This window comes from Triticum urartu, chromosome 3A (assembly GCF_056163025.1).
Source record: "Triticum urartu cultivar PI428250 chromosome 3A, HENAU_Tu73, whole genome shotgun sequence".
In the NCBI taxonomy this organism is placed as follows: Eukaryota; Viridiplantae; Streptophyta; class Magnoliopsida; order Poales; family Poaceae; genus Triticum; species Triticum urartu.
The window spans coordinates 667,212,927-667,230,863 of record NC_141875.1 but is presented as its reverse complement, the minus strand read 5'-3'; the positions used below and the strand labels follow the sequence as shown (position 1 = coordinate 667,230,863).

The following is a 17,937-nucleotide window of genomic DNA, read 5'->3' as shown; positions in this document are numbered from 1 at the left end:
AGTTGACATATTTCTTGTAGTGACCCATTGTTTAGATCATACATAGTGTTGTGGAAACCCTACCGGTGCAAGGTTCAAATCATGAAAGAGCCATACCTTTACACATTCCAGCAAATGATATCAAAAGAATGAACTTAACAGTCCCATATACCATTACAATAACAGAAATTCAGCAGAAATCACCATTCAACTAATAAACAGCAATGCGCCCCACCTAACAAATGCTCTCAGCATCATTAGAAATCAGGGTAAGCTGCTACTATTTTAGCAAATTAATTAGAATCCATAGTTTCATACAGATTACAGAGATAAACACACATTCTACAAAGACAGTCTCAACAACATCGACATATTCTCACAACATGAATTCGTCACCACTCCTGACTCCTGAGCATGCGAACAACAAGACCACACAAACCAGAAGCTTGCGAAGAGAATTGATAAATCAGTGTTTTAATCTCCAGCAACATACAAAACTTTCCCCACCAAGCAGCGGTGCACATAAAATTCGATACCTAGTTCCAATGTGGACAAGCTTCGTAACATCTGGCACAACCCCTTGGCCTAGATTTCGTGATCAAGTGATGAAAAGATATTGTCAACTTTTTTAAGGCTGTTGCCCAACTGAATAACCGTTGCACAAAATCATGATAGTTCACTAATTTCTACTTCTTGGAGGCGATCGAGCACAAGTTTCTCAGTTTTCCAGTGTGTTGGCTGATCACAAATGCAACTCGATGGGCATGGAGTCTGTGCCTGAAGTGAGTAGAATATCAACTTTGTAAGATTAACCGATACATTTCATGGCAAAAAAGAGATGAAATAATAAATTATCAAACTGCCTGAGTACTTCGACATGCATCAGCACAATTTACAAAAGAACACCGGGAAATAGTTTGAAGTTAGGATACTACAGAAAATATGTCTGTTCTGTGAAAGAGATGCAGGTACGACAAACACTATTATAGAAGTCACACAAATTCTTAGTCATGATAATGTTCAGCTCTACCTTTGGACTTCACTGTCAATGAAACCTCTTAAAAAAGATATCGTAATTAACTAATAAAATTTTCTCCAAGTACTTACTCTAATTGTGTCATCAAGATTGAGCCTGCCAGGCAATAAAGCACCATATATCCTCACATACATTAGAAAATAAATAGTACGTCACTTTGCTAAACTTGAAGATGAAAGTATTAGCACTTACATGTGCCATATAAATTCCACGGTTAAAGTTTGAAGACAAGGTATAAGTATTAAACGAACACCTAGAGTAGAGCAACTGGCAATCAAGTCTAGGTATGCCTGAAAGTGCTAGTGTGTATTGTTTTATGTGACTAACCTGATAACTCAAGCATTATAAGTGCTTTAAAAAGATATAAACAAATTAAGGATAGTTTTAAGTGTCAACGTTCTTACACGAGTGCACACTTCTAGAATGTGGAATGAGTTGGCGCCAAAGCAATGTTCGTTTGACATCACAGTCAGGGGCAAGCATGTAAGTCAGGGAGCCTTGTCATGTCTTCTATCAAGTACCGATCGTTGCCTATATCCTGCAAAACTACTATACTGAGGACATGTATTTGGAAAAATCAACTGCTGAACTGGTGCTTTTCCAGGGTAAAGAAACATATATCCAGTTTTAAAGATTTTTTCCTTCCAACATAATGAAAGGTAATATGATTTCGAGTGCTTTTGAACATGTATTCACGATTCTGAACAAACATTGGCAAGATGTTACCCCAAGGTGCCCAAATAATAAGTAAAGCATGCTAACAAACATGGTACGATGGCACTAACAAGTTGGGAAGTGCACACAAAATTAAAATGAAGTGCATGTGTGCAGTAAGGGAAAAAGGATTCAGCAGGTCACAATTTCTGAAAAATAAACAGCCCAGAAAAACCATTGAAAAATCATTCTTTTGCGGAGAGGAAAATACATGTTCATCCTAGTGAGGCACTACTAATTAATAAATACTACAAAATCAATGTCGAGGCAATTGAAACAACGTGGAGCGAGAAATAATGTGCTCAGCAAACCCTATAAAAATGGCCGAGCTGGACGCTTGACTAACAGCTCCTTAATCTACTACGTCTTTTGTAAGATCATATTTGGCCCACCTCTTTAGAAAAATGTATCAGACGAAGAGGTTCTAAATACCTCGTAAGCAACCCTATCAGACTCTAAATTGGCATGTTGGTGTTAGAACTTTTTTTGCAGCCTGCTATTTCGACCTTTTCTTTGTACTACTTTTAAAATCTCTGAGCGAACAAATCCCATTATGTAAGGCCATAAAGGGATATAAAAAACTAAAATTTTGACTGGTCAAAGAATAAAATGAATTACATCGCTATATTGAGACAAAAAACACCACAGGAATGAACATATTCGAAACACAATAATTCGACTAGCTGAAAACTGCCTTAGTGCTAATATTACATAGATTCTTAGATTGTCTTACATTCAGCAACGGCATTGCATGCCGTAGCTATAATAAAAAAATTACATGACAAAGGTAAACAAACTCTTCTGGATCCTGACAAGTTATAAGCTCGAAAGCACCTAACATGAAAAAGACATGCATTCGACTATGCGCGGGGGAATGACTTGGGCCATGACATGGTGACTGGGATGACAGAACACAAGGAGCGCGGGTTTATTGAGTCAAGTGCTCTTGTTGCCTGTCGACAACCCAGATCAACTATGTATATCCATGGACTAAAACCAAATGTAATTATTGCATAAGATCCGTTATCTCCTGCAGCTCTAACCCTCATGGCATAAAAATCTTCATCCCCCACGTAGTATGGCCCACCAGCGATGATCTTAACCCAAAATGATGGGGGTATATCGCGACCAATGATCTGCTCAAGATCATGATTTCCATGAAGGATCCATCGCTTCTCTTGGACGGCCATGTCGCATGACCAATGCTGCAACATGGCGCCAACAAGACCAAGAATGCATTTTTTTTAAAAAAGGAGGATGACCCCCGGCCTCTGCATTTGGGAGATGCATACGGCCACTTTATTGATTATTCTCAGGACCTTACAAAGTATTACAACAATGAGTCTGAATTCACCATCTTGGCAACACATGCCGCTACTTCTATCCAAAATGATGAAAGGGTGCTAGCTGGGCCACTACCCAAACCACTCACCTAAGCCTAGCATCAAAAGCCGGAAACCGAAACATATTCGGAAGCCCCAGCCGAGCCACATACCGGGTCTGGGGCACAATCCGGTCAGACGCACTCGTGTGTCGTCACCGCCATCTTCCATAGGCCCGTCTTCAGATCATATTGAGGTTTCTACCTTGACTGGCCACTCTGCCATCGACGTCACCATGACGCCAGACAGCAACCTCCTCCTGCGCGAGTCCATCTCCGCGCATCGGGCGGCGAGCCTCCACAGCGCCAATGCCGCCGATCTTCGCCGCCATCAATGAGTGAGATGAAGTACCGCTCCACCACGGCATGTACAAGGTGAGGAAGGGCGAGGTCCCCATCGGAGACACGGCTGGAAGAGAAGCACCACAGCCCCGAGACACTGCCTGAAGCTGCGACGCAGTAGTCAGGCGGGCCGCCACCAGGAACCAGACAAGCTCGCCATGCACACCCAGCATCCCCATGCCCAAGTCGGTGCCTTCAAGAAGGTGACGACGCTGTGGCGCCGCCACCGCTTAGCCACCGGGGCTAGGGTTTTCACCCGGGCGCAGGGGAAGGGGGGAGGCAGGGGAGGTTTAGCCTCGGCGCCGCCACCAAGGAGGGAATGGCGTCTGGGACGCCATCGACGCCGTGACCGCCACCGGCGGCCAAGGGTTTCCCCCGGCCAAGCGCCCTGCCTCCACCACCGAACCAGCCACAACATCAGCAGGCGCGTGTACGCTGGAGATCCAGGCCGGCCGGAGGTCATGCATCATGAGCAGACCAGGATCGCCTCCGATCTGACGAGGGGAGCCCGGGGCCTCCCCGCGCCATGACCTGCGCCCACCGGGACCTCGCTGCCCGCGCAGCCGAGGGGATCCGGCCTACCTCACCGACGAGCACTCCCCGCCGCCGGAGGAGCGCCGTCCGCACCAACGAGGCCGCCGCCTCAGATCCGGACCCTCACCACCGAAAGGGAGCGGTCTCGCCCCGCCGCCACCATCCCGGGAGCCGGCGCCGGCTTCACCGGCCATTCCTCCGGTGGCGGCGAGGTGGGAAGGGTGTAAGGCGCCAGATCTGGGTTCCCCCGTCGCCGCCAGGGAAGGCGACGCGGGGGACGCGGGTGTGTGTGCACAGGTGGAGTAGTGGAAGCAGGGAGAACGTGTAGTCCATGTCGTTGGCAACGCTGAACGGCTCCGGGAGCTCAACGGTGCCAAAGTGACCATACGACAACTCACACGAGAAGATCATTCCCACCGCATACATCATATACACTACTCCATCTACCACTAACGCGTGTGGAAATTCATGGGGAATACATGCATTGCTGGAGTTGATAGGATGCGATACCTGCACCCACCAGTGGTCACCAACAAGGGTGCTGACCCGGATGAAGTACGCACGAGGCTGGGCGTCGGGGGCAGCATGAACCAGGGTGTATCCGTCGAAGAAGGCCTTGGAGCCGTCGATGACGACGAAGCAGGCGCACACCGACGCAGGGGCAGCATCGAATATGTCGTCAGGAGGAAGATGATGGCGTGTTGTCCATATCGGAGCCACTGTCGAGCGCTTGCTGTATCCTCTAGGACGCCCGTTTTCTCTCACGACAACTTCACCGTCGCCGCAGAAAAGCACGGTGTCGTTGGTGAACTGGTCGGAAAATGCAGCCGCCGCATCCGATGCCAAGGGAGCGAGAGATGACTCGATGTCCACCATGGGGGTGAACTCGACGTACCTCAAGTACTGGGCGACGACCCCCAGCAATGGCGGCGAGCGCCGTGACATGAAGCCCAAGAGCATCTGCTCGCTCGTTGCGGCGCGAAGCCAGCGTTTCGAAACAACGCTAGCACGTAGGATGCTTTTCAGGCTATCTACCCTACCAAGGACACTCTCTAGCATGTAACTTAGGCGGAAGACTTCCTCCATGGAGCTTTCGTGCGCTTCGGTGGAGGCAGCCATGGGGGTGGAAATGACTATTGCTCGGGCTGGAAGAAGACTAGTTTGTGGAGAGAATTGGCTCTCCATCCAAAAGATATGCTATGAACACTTCACAGCAGCGCTCCGAATGCATGCCGTGGAAACTGGTGCACACTACGTTCGATGTGAGGAAAGTTGAGAGCTGACCATACCATAGACTATCAAGGAGTGGTCACCCGTCCCTCTACTGTATATACAAAACGTAGGCTAGGCTGCGCCATGCTGAAACGCAGCCCCGTCAGAATGATGTATATACATCTGTGACCTGAACATACATGCCACCACGCTACCTTTATGTCATGACCTGCCACACCATGTTTTCAAGGATTGCGAATCATTATATATCCCTCCAGTTATATCTCTCCAGGTAGGCCACGGGTGTGGATTTAGGACAGCGGCCTGCATGAAAAAAGCCGAACCATCGGTTGCGTGCTTAACATGCATACTAGCTGCTGTGTTTCCTTGTCACCGGCTTCTGTCCATGCAAATCCTCGCCGGGACATGGGAGTGCTTCCGCATGTGTCCGGGTGGAAGATGACAAGAAAATGACAGACTAGCTTCTCTGACCTCCTGAAAATCATGCCTCTGCACGTCCCTCTGTTCCATTCTACCACCAAAAAGCCTATGTCAACCATGCCTTCACGTCCGTGGGGTTCATCTACTCAGAAGTAGCCTTCCTAAGTCACGGACAAGTCAGAGAGAGTAACGGGACACTTTGACCAAAACCGAACAAATATATGAGAGCAGGCGCGCGAAAAAAAAAAATGAGTGTACGCCTTCATTGTGCTAGTTCATGATTCGAAACTAGGATGGATGCTGGTGTCTTCCATAATTATTTGGAATTCAACCAATAACCAATAACACTTGTAACATAAGCTGTGTGGCTATAACTGCAATGTCTCCAAACTGATCACATATTATTAAGCTTGCCAATCGTTGTGTGTCTATTAATGAAAAGAAGCCAACCTACTTCCAATTACGTGAATATATACCCATAGTTTGTTATTCTTCTGGTCATGCACCAACGATTTTTTTCTTCGTACAGACTCTTCATTTTAAAAACGTTACACCACATATTCATTGGATTTTCTTTAGCAGTTATAACCCAAGATGTACACCACCCACAAATTAGCATGACAACCTGTTTTTTAACAGCATATTGGGACAGCCAGTTGGGCATCAGCTTCCAATTATACCGGCCCAGGAAGGAGAAAAGAGGAACCCCCCATATAACCACGAGCTTGCTATTCACGGCCCGTCGTGTTGCAATCTACTGGCCCATTCGGGCAGTGACGCAAACAGCCCACACACATATAGTTAAAACAAGGAGGCGGACGAACAAGGAAAAAAAATCGCACCTTTAATGAGACTAGAACCCAACGGAGGGAAAGAACTTTCGGTGGGCTAAGAACCTTACGCACAAGGCCCGATGGCTGCAGCGTGCAGGCCGTGCCAGCCTACAAGCTGGGCCTATGGCCTATGCACATGTGCATGTGGTCCATGTACTGCTAAAAGAGGAAATAAAGTTTAGCCATCAAAAATGAGGAAAATACAAAGGGGGAAAGGGGGTGAAACATATCCCAATGCTTGCATGTGGCTCAGATAGCACTCTCTCCTAAGAAACACATCAACCATGCTTGCATGGGATAAAACGAAACCATGCTTGCCAGAATAGAGTTTAGGAGATGATGGGCAATGGCAACAGCTTAATGTATCTGTATAACAAGATGAAATTTGTACCACTATTCACACCTTCTCATTAATGACAAAAACATGATTATCATCGCAACTACGCCACCGTTTCATATCGGAACACAAGATGAAATAAATGGAAGATGGGAAGTACCTGTCAACATCTCCCTTACTCATAATATTATGCTTCCTCTCTCTGTCCTTCCCTTCTCCAGATTCTTTTCATCAAACTAACACCTTGAAGGAGAAAATCAACCAAGCAAACCAGTCAAGAGAAGCAAAATATAAAAACATGAATAAACCTTATCTCACTTCAATGCAAATCTAGGATACTTGTGGGCACCGAGGCGCTGATTATGCTGCTACTCGTTGGACTGCTCAATGCAAATTACCTAGAAGGTTCAACTTTGGTGGTCCTGAGAGCAAATACCTTGTCTGGATATAATAATTGTAGGGACAAACCTGAAAACCTTTTTTTTTTGCGGGTAACCTGAAAACTTTATTAGTTGCCCCTGATGCACCGTAAGGCCTTCTAGTGTTAGCTCGAACATCCCAACAGTATGGACATGTAAATCAGGTACCAACATGAAATATAGAGGAAGATTCCATACATTTTTGTAGGTGAAGAAAAAAATTCTAGTTAGTAGTTGCTGCAAGTACATTTGTATTGAAACATTCTAGATACAGTATGATATATCAATCCAGTAAAAGTGGTGACAAGTCTATACATTTTTCACCATTGTGTAAATAGTAAGATATTTGGTCAAGATAACATATCATTACAAAACTCAGTCCCAAAAGTGAGATCATCCTTCTGCATATTTGCACGATAATCACATTATAGTCAGACGTATGGAAAATTTATTTGCATGCCAAAATCATACAATTAGATGGCATATATTGACACATTTGTTCAGGGTGTCTTATTTTTATAAAAAGTAGTACAGATATGCTAATGCCGCTATCGTTCTTCTCTTGTATGCAGGCACCTTCTAATGGATGTCATGGAAACTTGTTTTCCAAAATGCCTTCAGAAGGATAAAAGATTGACATGGAAACTTATTTTATAAAATGCCTCTAGAAGGATACATGAAGTACAGATGTAAAAATCTCTGTTGTTTAAATTGACATGGTATTAATGACGTTGAAGTTGGGACATAAAATATTTATGTTACCCAATCCTCTAGCAAATAAGAAAATTTTAGTGTGTCTTGCACAATGACTTCTTGAACCCAGTGCTGGTAGGCGTGCTTGGCTAGAAGGTATGTAAAAGTATAAATGAAAATAAATACACTCTCCTACTTGTTTTATATAATGCAATCATCAAAAGCATATTGGTGAATAGCAAAAAAACATATTGGTTCACGAATAGGAGTTAATCTGAAGCATGTGTGTTGTTCTTAACTTATCTCTAGCTGCCCTCTCCTCCTCCCAGTTGCTCGGTTGATATCCTCTTTCAGAAGCACATTAATTAGAAGGAACAAAATTGAGTTTGAAGGAGAACCGTATTTTAAGAAGAAAGGAACAACAGATATTCAGTATAAGTTAAATTTAGTAGCTTCAGAAAAATATGCGATTGATACACGTCATTTTGGGTCGTGCTCAGAACAATACCAATTACAATTTAAGATTGCTTATTGTGCCACTGAATTTCCCTAAAGCCAAATTGGCAATGGATGTCAGATTGCATGTACATTAGAGAATAGGTGAAAGCATCTTACAAGGAATACCTGTACCTGTGCGTTATGGAGTTGTGCACCTCAACTGGAGATTAATTTGTGAAGGGTTGTAGAGAGAACGAATGCCCAAGAACCAAGGACAAAGGAAGATTTTCTTATAGATGAGTGCAACCACTGATGCACAAAAGATCGACCGAAGGACATGAATCGGCAGCCGCTCCTGCCTGCGTCCACGTCCCCAGCGACGGCAGCACCTGCTAGCTCTTGAACATAATAGGAATCTAATCTTTCTCTCATAGATGTATTTCTGGAAGCAACAATAGAATATTGCTCACTGATTATGCTTAAGAAATAAAAATGGTCCAATCTGACTAACTAAACAGTAGCTTCCTGGCTATTATGCACCACCATATGTGAAGTCGACATACCCCCCCCCCCCACAAAAAAAAACTTTTAGCATAAGATTGGTATTTAACACACGGATAGATCTCACAACAATTCAAGAAAATCCATATTTTGATGAAGTAGATATGTTTGTTTTCAAAACCTGCAATTCATAATGAAATGCTCCACAACTTTATTATCCTAGTAATAACATGAGCTAGTTATCTGTGCCAAAGTTGTTGCATCAGATGTCAAAACAAACTACCATAACAGGTTTGGTTACTGAGAGCATTAGTTAATGAAAAATATAATTAACATGAGCAAATACTTGTGTATTAGTATTTAAGTACAGCAAAAACTTTAATGTGTGGATTCAGATTTCATGGTACAATATACTCAGCAACGAAGGTTGAATCATTTAACTAAAAAACATCTGTACACAACTGGATAGACTGGATAAAAAGAAGAGAAGAACAGAAAGGGAGGGATTCAGATACTTTGCCGCTGGCAATCGCCTCCTCTCCCGCCCTCCCACCTCCCAACTCTCCCCCCCGCTACAGCCTGCAGCGCCCCCTCACAAGATTCACTAGAGATGAAACTCATCGCATATGTGACCTGCATATTTCAAAATAGCTCACTCGAATCAAGAAGCTGAGAAATTGGGATATGCAAGAGGCTGTGTTGGAGTCCGTGTGCTGCGGCTGCAGAACGATCCTGCTGCTCGACGGAGGAAAGGAACCCCGCCACCGATGACAAAGGCCGAGCCCGCTTCGTCTCGCGCCGCCGCCGCTGCTTGAGGGAGGAGAGAGGGGCCCCAGCGGCATCGTGCGGCGGCGGCTGAGGAGGTGAGAGGAGGGAGGAGGAAGTGGATGAAACAAAGGGATAGAGGACGACGCGGGTCGGAGGCCAAGCTGAGCAGCGGTGGAGGATGAGTGGATCGGCGGGGCGGCGAACGGCGCGGGAGGATCGGCGTGCGGCAGCCCGCCCGGGCTGTGGCGTCTATTGGGAGTAGGGCGTCAGTTGGGAGAAGGAGGGGATGGAGGGGGCGAGGGGTCGTGCGTTGTTGACAGCGGTTTCTTTTTTCGAACGACAGATGGGTTAGCGATCGATGGAGGCTTATTGCGTGCCTTGTAGCGTTAAACACGGAAGGATTAGGGATCATTAGATCTTGATGATGGATGGGTCGGATTGTTTGGATCTGCCCCTCTCTTTCTTTTATAATGGTACAAGCCCATCGTCACAAGCGACGGCGGCTACGGGAACAAGGAAGACGAGAGGAACGCCGAAGACATCGTCGCCGACGACACCGTCGTACCAGGGCCCCCAGATGGCACAGGCGCAAGCTCCTGACGGCGGCGACGACGCGGCCGTGGAGCAGTGCCCGATCTGCATGGAGGAGCTGGTGGCCAGCAACCGTGGATCCGTCAAGAGATTGCCCGGCTGCTTGCACTCCTTCCACGAAAGCTGCATCCTACAGTGGTTCTGCAGGGCGACGACGTGCCCGTGCTGCCGGCACGGCCTGGCAAAGTACATCCGCCGCGTGTACGGGGTGATCACGCCGCCAGCGTCCTCCTCGGAGACGGCGGCTGCGCGGCCCATCCGGCGCCGTCGTCCGCGGCACCGGGCGGCTCCGTTCAACACGCGGCAGCGGCAGATGCCTGCAGGGGTTTCTTACAGCCCCGTAGGACCATTGACGCCGGTGCATGATGGACCCTTGTTCCAGCGTGTGGGCTCTGTCTAGTTTGGTACGGTCGTGCCCTGTACTGCACGTAGCTAGATGTTGCGGCACAATTCCCAACAGTCGTTGCGGCACCTCGACAGCACAGGCAGCCAAGGCAACAGGCCGGTTATCACTTATCAGTGTGTTGTTCCTTTTATGGTCTGGACTCTGTACAAAGCAGAGAAATGGATGTGGCACTTGCGGCCTGTTGATGTAGATTCAGATACCTTCACACCTGCTGTTGTGCCAGCCGACACTGCAGGATAACGTGTTCTATGGACTCGGCGGCGGCGCACATATCGCTCCATGGATCTTCACTCCACCCCCTTTATGCCCCTGCAAGTGACTAGCTTGTAGGAATAACTGGAGCATGCCGTCGCCTGAAATGGTCCGCCAGTCATATCTCATATCCTTCAACATGGCTGCATGTTTTCTAGGACCTCAAGGTCAAGGAGTCCGTAAAGCCAACTGAAAGCAGTGGCAGAAAGAACAGGCCTAGCGTCTGAACCAAGCAAGCAACAATATGCAGAGAGAACAATTATTACCGTACAATAAGTGTGAAAAGCCCCTCAAGACAAATGGAGGCAATAGAGGGGAGCTTAAGGGCACACAATGGGATTGCAGCAACTGTATCTACCACGAAAACCCTATCAGATCTTTAATATAATCATAGCAACAATTACGAAGTGCTATGAACAGAATGCCAGAGCGCAATTAACTAGAAATCCTAGTGAGTTTGTTTGAATGAATGACCTTATTGCCGTGAGTGTATTCCCTATGTAGCTCTTCAAGTATTTGACTCTGTGGGTGGCATCCAAAGTGTCACCGGTAGATGCCATACCTATAGAGACGATGGACATGGAGTAAGAGAGATCCCATCAGACAGAGTATAGAAAAGAAGCGACACTGATGTACTGATAGTGCATAACAAATGGCCATAACTTTATCAGATTCTATTGAATAAGAAAAAATTAGATGAAAACTGAACCAAAGAGATTGTTGTGATCGGAAACTTGATCGACTTGCCATTCTCTTGGACAAAAATGGGAAGGGCCCCATAGGATTCTGTCAGGTACTGCATCATAAATGCAATTCTTCTGGGTCGACTGGATAATAATAAAAAAGTCTGGATAAGCCGTTGGGACATACTGCACTTAAAACAAAAGGTTGCATCTTTTTGTCACAGCTACAGCTCGTTTTTTTTTTTGAAACAAGGGCTACAGCTCGTAAAATGGTACTCCCTCCGTTCACTTTTATAAGTCATTTCAGACAACTCAAAATGGGATATTTTGTACATTGTCTGAAATGTCTTCAAGGTCTTATAAAAGTGAACAGAGAGAGTAGCAATTTAGATAGCTTGATCATTGTATGTCGAAAACAGCTCAAACCAGTAGCACCTTTGATAGACAGTATTGGGATTTTTTTACCTCACTTGTCTCTGGAGTTGATCGAGAACCTGCATCACAGAAGCAAATATCCTGTCAGTATACGTTTCGAGCTTAGACAAACTATTTGGTCAGTATTTATGTCAGTATATGAATCAAATCCCCAATTTTAGCTCCAAAAAAACATGAATGATGCAGATATAAATTTTGCTTACTTCTCTTGTAGACTGACATGTTTGCTGCATAGTCACGAACACCTTTCTTTAAGGGGCGGCTTTTCACATAGATAGAATAGTACTCCCTCTGTCCGAAAAAGCTTGTCTCTCAAATGAATGTATCTAGCATCAAATTAGTACTGGACGCATCCATTTGAGGGACAAGCTTGGAACAAACTTTTTCGGACAGAGGGAGTAGTGATTTATTCCAATGAAATCAGTAGCAACTTTAACAAATTCAGATTGGGATTTTGTGAAGGATGGAAGGCAAGAGCCAACATTCATCTTCATCACCTGTGGGTAATCTTCAAACACCAAGGGTTCTAGTATCCTACAAAACAACACAAGTTGATCAGTTAGCTTAAGGGAACAAAGAAAATAAAAAAGGTACTCCCTCCGTCCCGTAATATAAGAGTGTTTTTAACACTAGTTAGTGTTAAAATGCTCTTATATTATGGGACGGAGGAAGTAGAAGCATTTCAGCCATGTTTTTTTTCCCTTTTTGCGAGGGAAGCCAAGTAAATTTTAACCGTGATTACTGTGTCCCGTTGGTATCAGTCAGAAGTGATGTCGCCTGTGCTTTTGTCTGCCATTTGAAGAGAAAAAAGCTTCCAGGCAAGGATTTAATGACCAATGCCTTATCAGCGTGAGTGAAGTTTATGCTCCATTATTAGCAGGGTTGCTTTGTGGCATGCCTTTGATTTGTTTAACACTACATCTCCGATCACCTTGTTTTGTTGCTATTGTGAGTTGGGAGCTAAGCTAATCACTCGAGCCAATAAAATATACTCAGCACCAAGCATGCATGGCATTCTTATCTATTCTAATTAGGTCATCCCCCACAATGTGATGTTAGCATGCAGTGCAGGAAATAAACTCGTCTTTTATCAAAAAGGGAATGAAGTCATGGGCACTAATCTTGTTAGGCGATGGAAAACTACAAACGGGGCTTATTTTTCTGTTACTCTGTCAATTGCCATGTGTGGATATATGACTGTCATTGTAAAACAACTAATTGGCTCGCCGTTGTAGCTGCGTGGAGTGACATCAGAGAAAACGAAAGGGAACAAACACAAGAACGAGGATTAGATCGATCTTCAGCTAAACCTAGCTAGCTTTTTTTATCTTGCAGCTTATTTAGGTGCGACAAAGAGTAATCATCCGTCCGCGTACGTAGTTTCGGGCCCTTGCTTTCACAGATTATTAGATGTTCACAAGATACAAGATAGAATAATCCGCAGCATGTTTCCATGGTCCACGTCGAGAATTGTCCAATAAATCACACATGTTACGCGTTGCGTTGTGGATTTTGATCCATGTTTCAGCTTCATGCGTTGGGACAATGGAGTACTTTGCAGAGACAGAGCATTCAGTGCCAACCTGCATGTATCTATCACACCAGACCAGAGGTGTTTTCTCTACACATATATTCATAAATTAAATGTGATAATGCATGGAATAGGTGAAATTTTTTTCTTGGTATTTAGCTCAAGTAGGAACTAAACACATGACTAGGAATTAATTGCCGATTCCACAAATTTGTGAGTGAATAGCATAAAACTACTTCGATTCGAGCTACCGTTTTTGGAAAGTTCCTAAACCCTACCACTTTTGTGGTTCACTGTTTCAAAAAAACACTAATCGCTGAATCCTTAAGTTTTGAACAGGTTTATGACAGGGAGGGCTCATTTGTAAGTGTTGACTGTTAGCATAAAAGTCAACACCGTTAGCTATGACCATTATGACTGATGGGTCCCATGTGTCTTTTATATAGAACAACCCCCCAAAAAAAATTCATGCAAATTTGATGCTAACAATTCAGGATGAAACATAATCTCAACCCAGCCAATTAACAAGATAACGAAAATTCCAAGGAAAGTACGAATCCTCAGCCACTGGTCAAATAAGAGTGCTCCTTGACTGCTTTTTAAGGGAAATTGTTAGATAAGAAATGAAATTTTTTTAAATTTTCTAAAGTTCATATTTGTGGCATGTGCCTCTTTTCAAAAGCAAAATGTGTGAAGTTGCACCTTGCGTACGTGCTGTGCTGCAAGAGTCTTTGAACAACAACTCTGCATGCTAAACTCAAGTGTAAAAGCTACATATATTCTCAAAAAAAGAAGAATCCTAAAGCTACCCTAGAAATACAGTAAGCTCACATGTGAAAATGAAAAGTTGATTTAGCTTTTCCTCTCTTGAATCCAGGTTGGAAAACGAACAGAGTGAGGTGTCGACTGTCGAGCATGCAACTTGCTGAACAAGAACATATGACACGCGGCAAGTCAAGTCAGGGATCACACACCATTTATTCGACGTACTTTCCTAGCTTTGAGAGGTCACAACTGTAGCGTATCGAATATAGCACTGGTCACGTTTGAAATGATTCTCACCACACCAAAAACACATGCAAAATGAAAGAGAGGTAAGGTACACGTGTGTGATATATATGTGCCATCGTGTATAGAGTGTAGAATGTACTTGTAGCATCCCCACTTTACAAAAGACAAACGATGGGAAGGCCCGAGATCGTACAGCATCTGATCCCTCCTCGTTGGTTAGCTATGTATACCAAAGAACTCATCGTTGACTCACATCTAAACCATATATATAATCAATGAGCGCATACTACTAGTATTAGCATCCATACTACGTACGCGGACGGATGATTAGAAAATGGGGATGACAACTGAAGAATATTGCCCCATTATCCATGCAAAACGAGGGGAAACTAAATGACTGCTTAATTATATTAGGTGCAGGTACCTATCTTATGTGCCTGCTTTCTTTCTGCTTGCCAAACACAACAATCTGTAAATAGTACGTTTCGATCATCCAATTTTAATCGCGATATTACATTACATTGCGGTTTCAACTGATGGATGAATCACTAAACGTGATGCTGATCGCATGCTGACTGTATACAGTACAAGACGGAGCATAAACAACTAGTAATCCAGTACAGCACTATTCTATCCTAAGCGCGTGAGCGTGATGCACACACTGCCTTTAACTAATCCGGCCACGGGATAACAAACAAAGTAGTTCAGGCATCCCTCTATAAATAGGCGAAGCCAACCACTGCTCCCACCGTCCAAATCATCGCAGCATCAACAGCCTAGCAGAGCAATCTTCTTCTTCTTCGATCTCTCGCGATGGCCAAGATCCAGCCCCTCCCCGCGGCCCCCTCACCGCCGTCCTCCGGTGATCACCGCCGGGGCCAGCAGGCGTACACGGTGTGGATGAAGTCGCTGGTCTTCAATGGCAACGGCTGCGCGGTGTATGGCCTCGACGGCGCCGTGGCCTTCCGCGTCGACAACTACGGCTGCAGGGGCGGCCGCGAGGTCCTGTTCATGGACCGTGCCGGCAACGCCCTCCTCAGGATCAGGCGCAAGGGCTTCGGCATGTTCAAGAGGTGGGAGGTCTGCCGGTGCGAGGACGAGGAGGCGACGCCGTGGTTCACCGTGCGCCGGGCTGGCAAGGGCGGGGCCGTCGTTGCGATGCATGGCGGCGCGGGGACCTGCTACAGGATCGACGGGTGCTCTGCCAGCAAGACGGAGTACAGAGTCCGCGGCGTGGACGGCGCGGCCGTGGCGGAGGTGGCGCGGAAGCAGACGGCGGCCGGGGTGGTGCTGGGGGAGGACGTGCTGACGCTAACGGTGGCGCCGGAAATGGATCACCTGCTCGCCATGGGTATGGTCGTGGTGCGTGGCCTCATCAACCGCTCCTTGTGACCCTCATCTTCTAGTTGAGGTTCAGGTCTCTCTAGTTAGTAGCAACGTAGACCATTTTTTTCTGACGAACAGTTCAGCAAGTTTTTTCCCATGATGCCAGATTGGCATGGTGACTCTTTTTGGCGTATGACTTTTTTTTCCCTTTCTCAAAGGGTTTTTCACTACCATAGTTTCAACACGATGAAACAAGGTTATACAGTGATTGTATAAATCTTTGGATGTGTTCGGTTTCTAGGTTGTCTATGTGTTATCCTTAGTTTGTGGGAGTACTTAGTTTAGTTGTACAATGAAACACAAATGTTAGCCTACGAAACTCCAATATAAGACTTTATGGTCCCAGACAGAATAAATCGAGAGGCACCAAAAATGTCGGCCTCTTGGAGAAGAGGCTGACACATACACAAACATTAGCCAGTCACTCACTGGCACACGCAGCAAGCAGCTGTCGCACTGAAAATGCCTCGCACGAAAAGAAAGTTCAATAGGGCACACCATAACTTCAACACAAAGAAGATGAAAAGAACGCACATCAACATCAGCCTACCAAAACGACGTCCGTGCCACTGCCAGCCTTATTAAACTCAGTCAATTTATCGAGGAAACCGGAGTACAACGAGCGAAAGACCAGTACGCAGAGACGGCGACAGAGAAAGCTGCATGCTTGAAAAAAGCAGGCGAGCAGCAGACCATCTATCTCCTTCCCTCTCAAAAGGTTGGAATAATTCACCGGCTCCGATGTACTCCCTCCAGTCCTTTTTACTCTGCATATTAGATTTGTCTGAAGTCAATCTCATCCAACTTTAACCAAGTTTATATAAAAAATTATTGACATTTACATAACAACACCAATATCATTAGATTCATCTCGGAATATATTTTCAAATTATATTTATTAGATATTATAGATGCTAATAATTTTTAATATAAATTTGGTCAAACTTAGCTAAGTTTGACTTTCGGCAAATCCAATGTGCAGAGTAAAAATGACCGGAGGGAGTACAATACGTGACAAGTGGTGGCCAATATGAACTTGAGCCTATAACCGGAGAAAAAGAGAAAAATGAGCCCAGTTGCCCATGGCGGTGCCTGGCCACATGATATCGCTCACGCCATGTCCACTCAATTGGCGACAGCACACTCATCTGCCAGTTGACCAGAAATGCAACTCCACCTCTAATTCTGACCTTCTCAAACCATCGATACGGCCCGTCCATTTCATCAAGATTTTTGCCGATATTCTTTTTTAACAAACAAAAATAGACCTGATTGACTCTGCATCATCTTCATTTTGTAGCTGCTCACATTTTCACATTTTCCACAACAGACCTGAACAGTTGCATCCAGAATTTGTTAGGTTTCCCTCTATCAAAAAGGCTTGCTATACCCACCTCTCCTTCTTTCACATTTCATCTATTTAATAAAATGATTCACCATGGATATCTTATCTTGCACCATGATTTTTTTTTATTGTTACACTATATGAACAGCTGCAGACGTATCAACATCAGCAGCAGGAGGAGCATGATTCATTCATTTCAGGTCTCAGCATGGCTCGAAGTTTACAATATGGTTCTCGCACACATCCTTTCGTGCTTCGTCACTACCAGGAAACACGGGCGGTCAGACAGCTACCGAAAAGCTTAGGATAAACTGCTTATGTATCTAAGAAAGCCATCATATATTCACATAAAAGACAAAAGTCTCCTCATATCACCATCTCCTGATCCCTCGCGAGCCGATTGAACACAATTGTCAAGCTAGCGGTCTCTGAAGTAAACTGCTAATTCACTTGGACTCCAAGTCGCTGATGCCATAAACCACTACCTCCACCTCCAGTTCGCCTTATTCGTCGAGTGCTGGCAACCGGAGAACAAAATTAACTGCACAAAATATAAACAAGAATGCTGCAAAAATTACACCATCATCTAACAAAGTACTCAAAGCTCAAATGTAGCAATAGCTGCTAGGAAGAAAATACTACAATTGGCCTGGGACTGAAAATAAATGG

The 17,937-nt window shown here is 45.1% G+C and overlaps 1 protein-coding gene and 1 long non-coding RNA gene across 2 annotated transcripts; one reads left to right on the top strand and one right to left on the bottom strand.

Annotated features, from left to right (window-relative positions):
* Positions 1–437: 437 nt before the first annotated feature.
* On the bottom strand, positions 438–8,919 carry LOC125549078 (uncharacterized). The gene is made up of 3 exons (XR_015598899.1): positions 6,970–8,919; positions 1,420–1,553; positions 438–756 (listed from the first exon to the last, which is right to left on the bottom strand). It is a non-coding gene; the product is annotated as an uncharacterized LOC125549078 (long non-coding RNA).
* A 6,354-nt stretch (positions 8,920–15,273) lies between these two features.
* LOC147981272 (protein LURP-one-related 11-like) lies at positions 15,274–16,172 on the top strand. Its single transcript, XM_087517068.1, has one exon. The coding sequence runs from the start codon at positions 15,351–15,353 to the stop codon at positions 15,927–15,929; it is 579 nt and encodes a 192-aa protein (XP_087373194.1). The 5' UTR covers positions 15,274–15,350; the 3' UTR covers positions 15,930–16,172.
* The last annotated feature ends 1,765 nt before the right edge of the window (positions 16,173–17,937 follow it).

Coding starts and splice junctions, on each gene's coding strand:
- LOC147981272 (XM_087517068.1), top strand. CDS start 15,351: ATGGCCAAGATCCAGCCCCTCCCCGCGGCCCCCTCACCGCCGTCCTCC.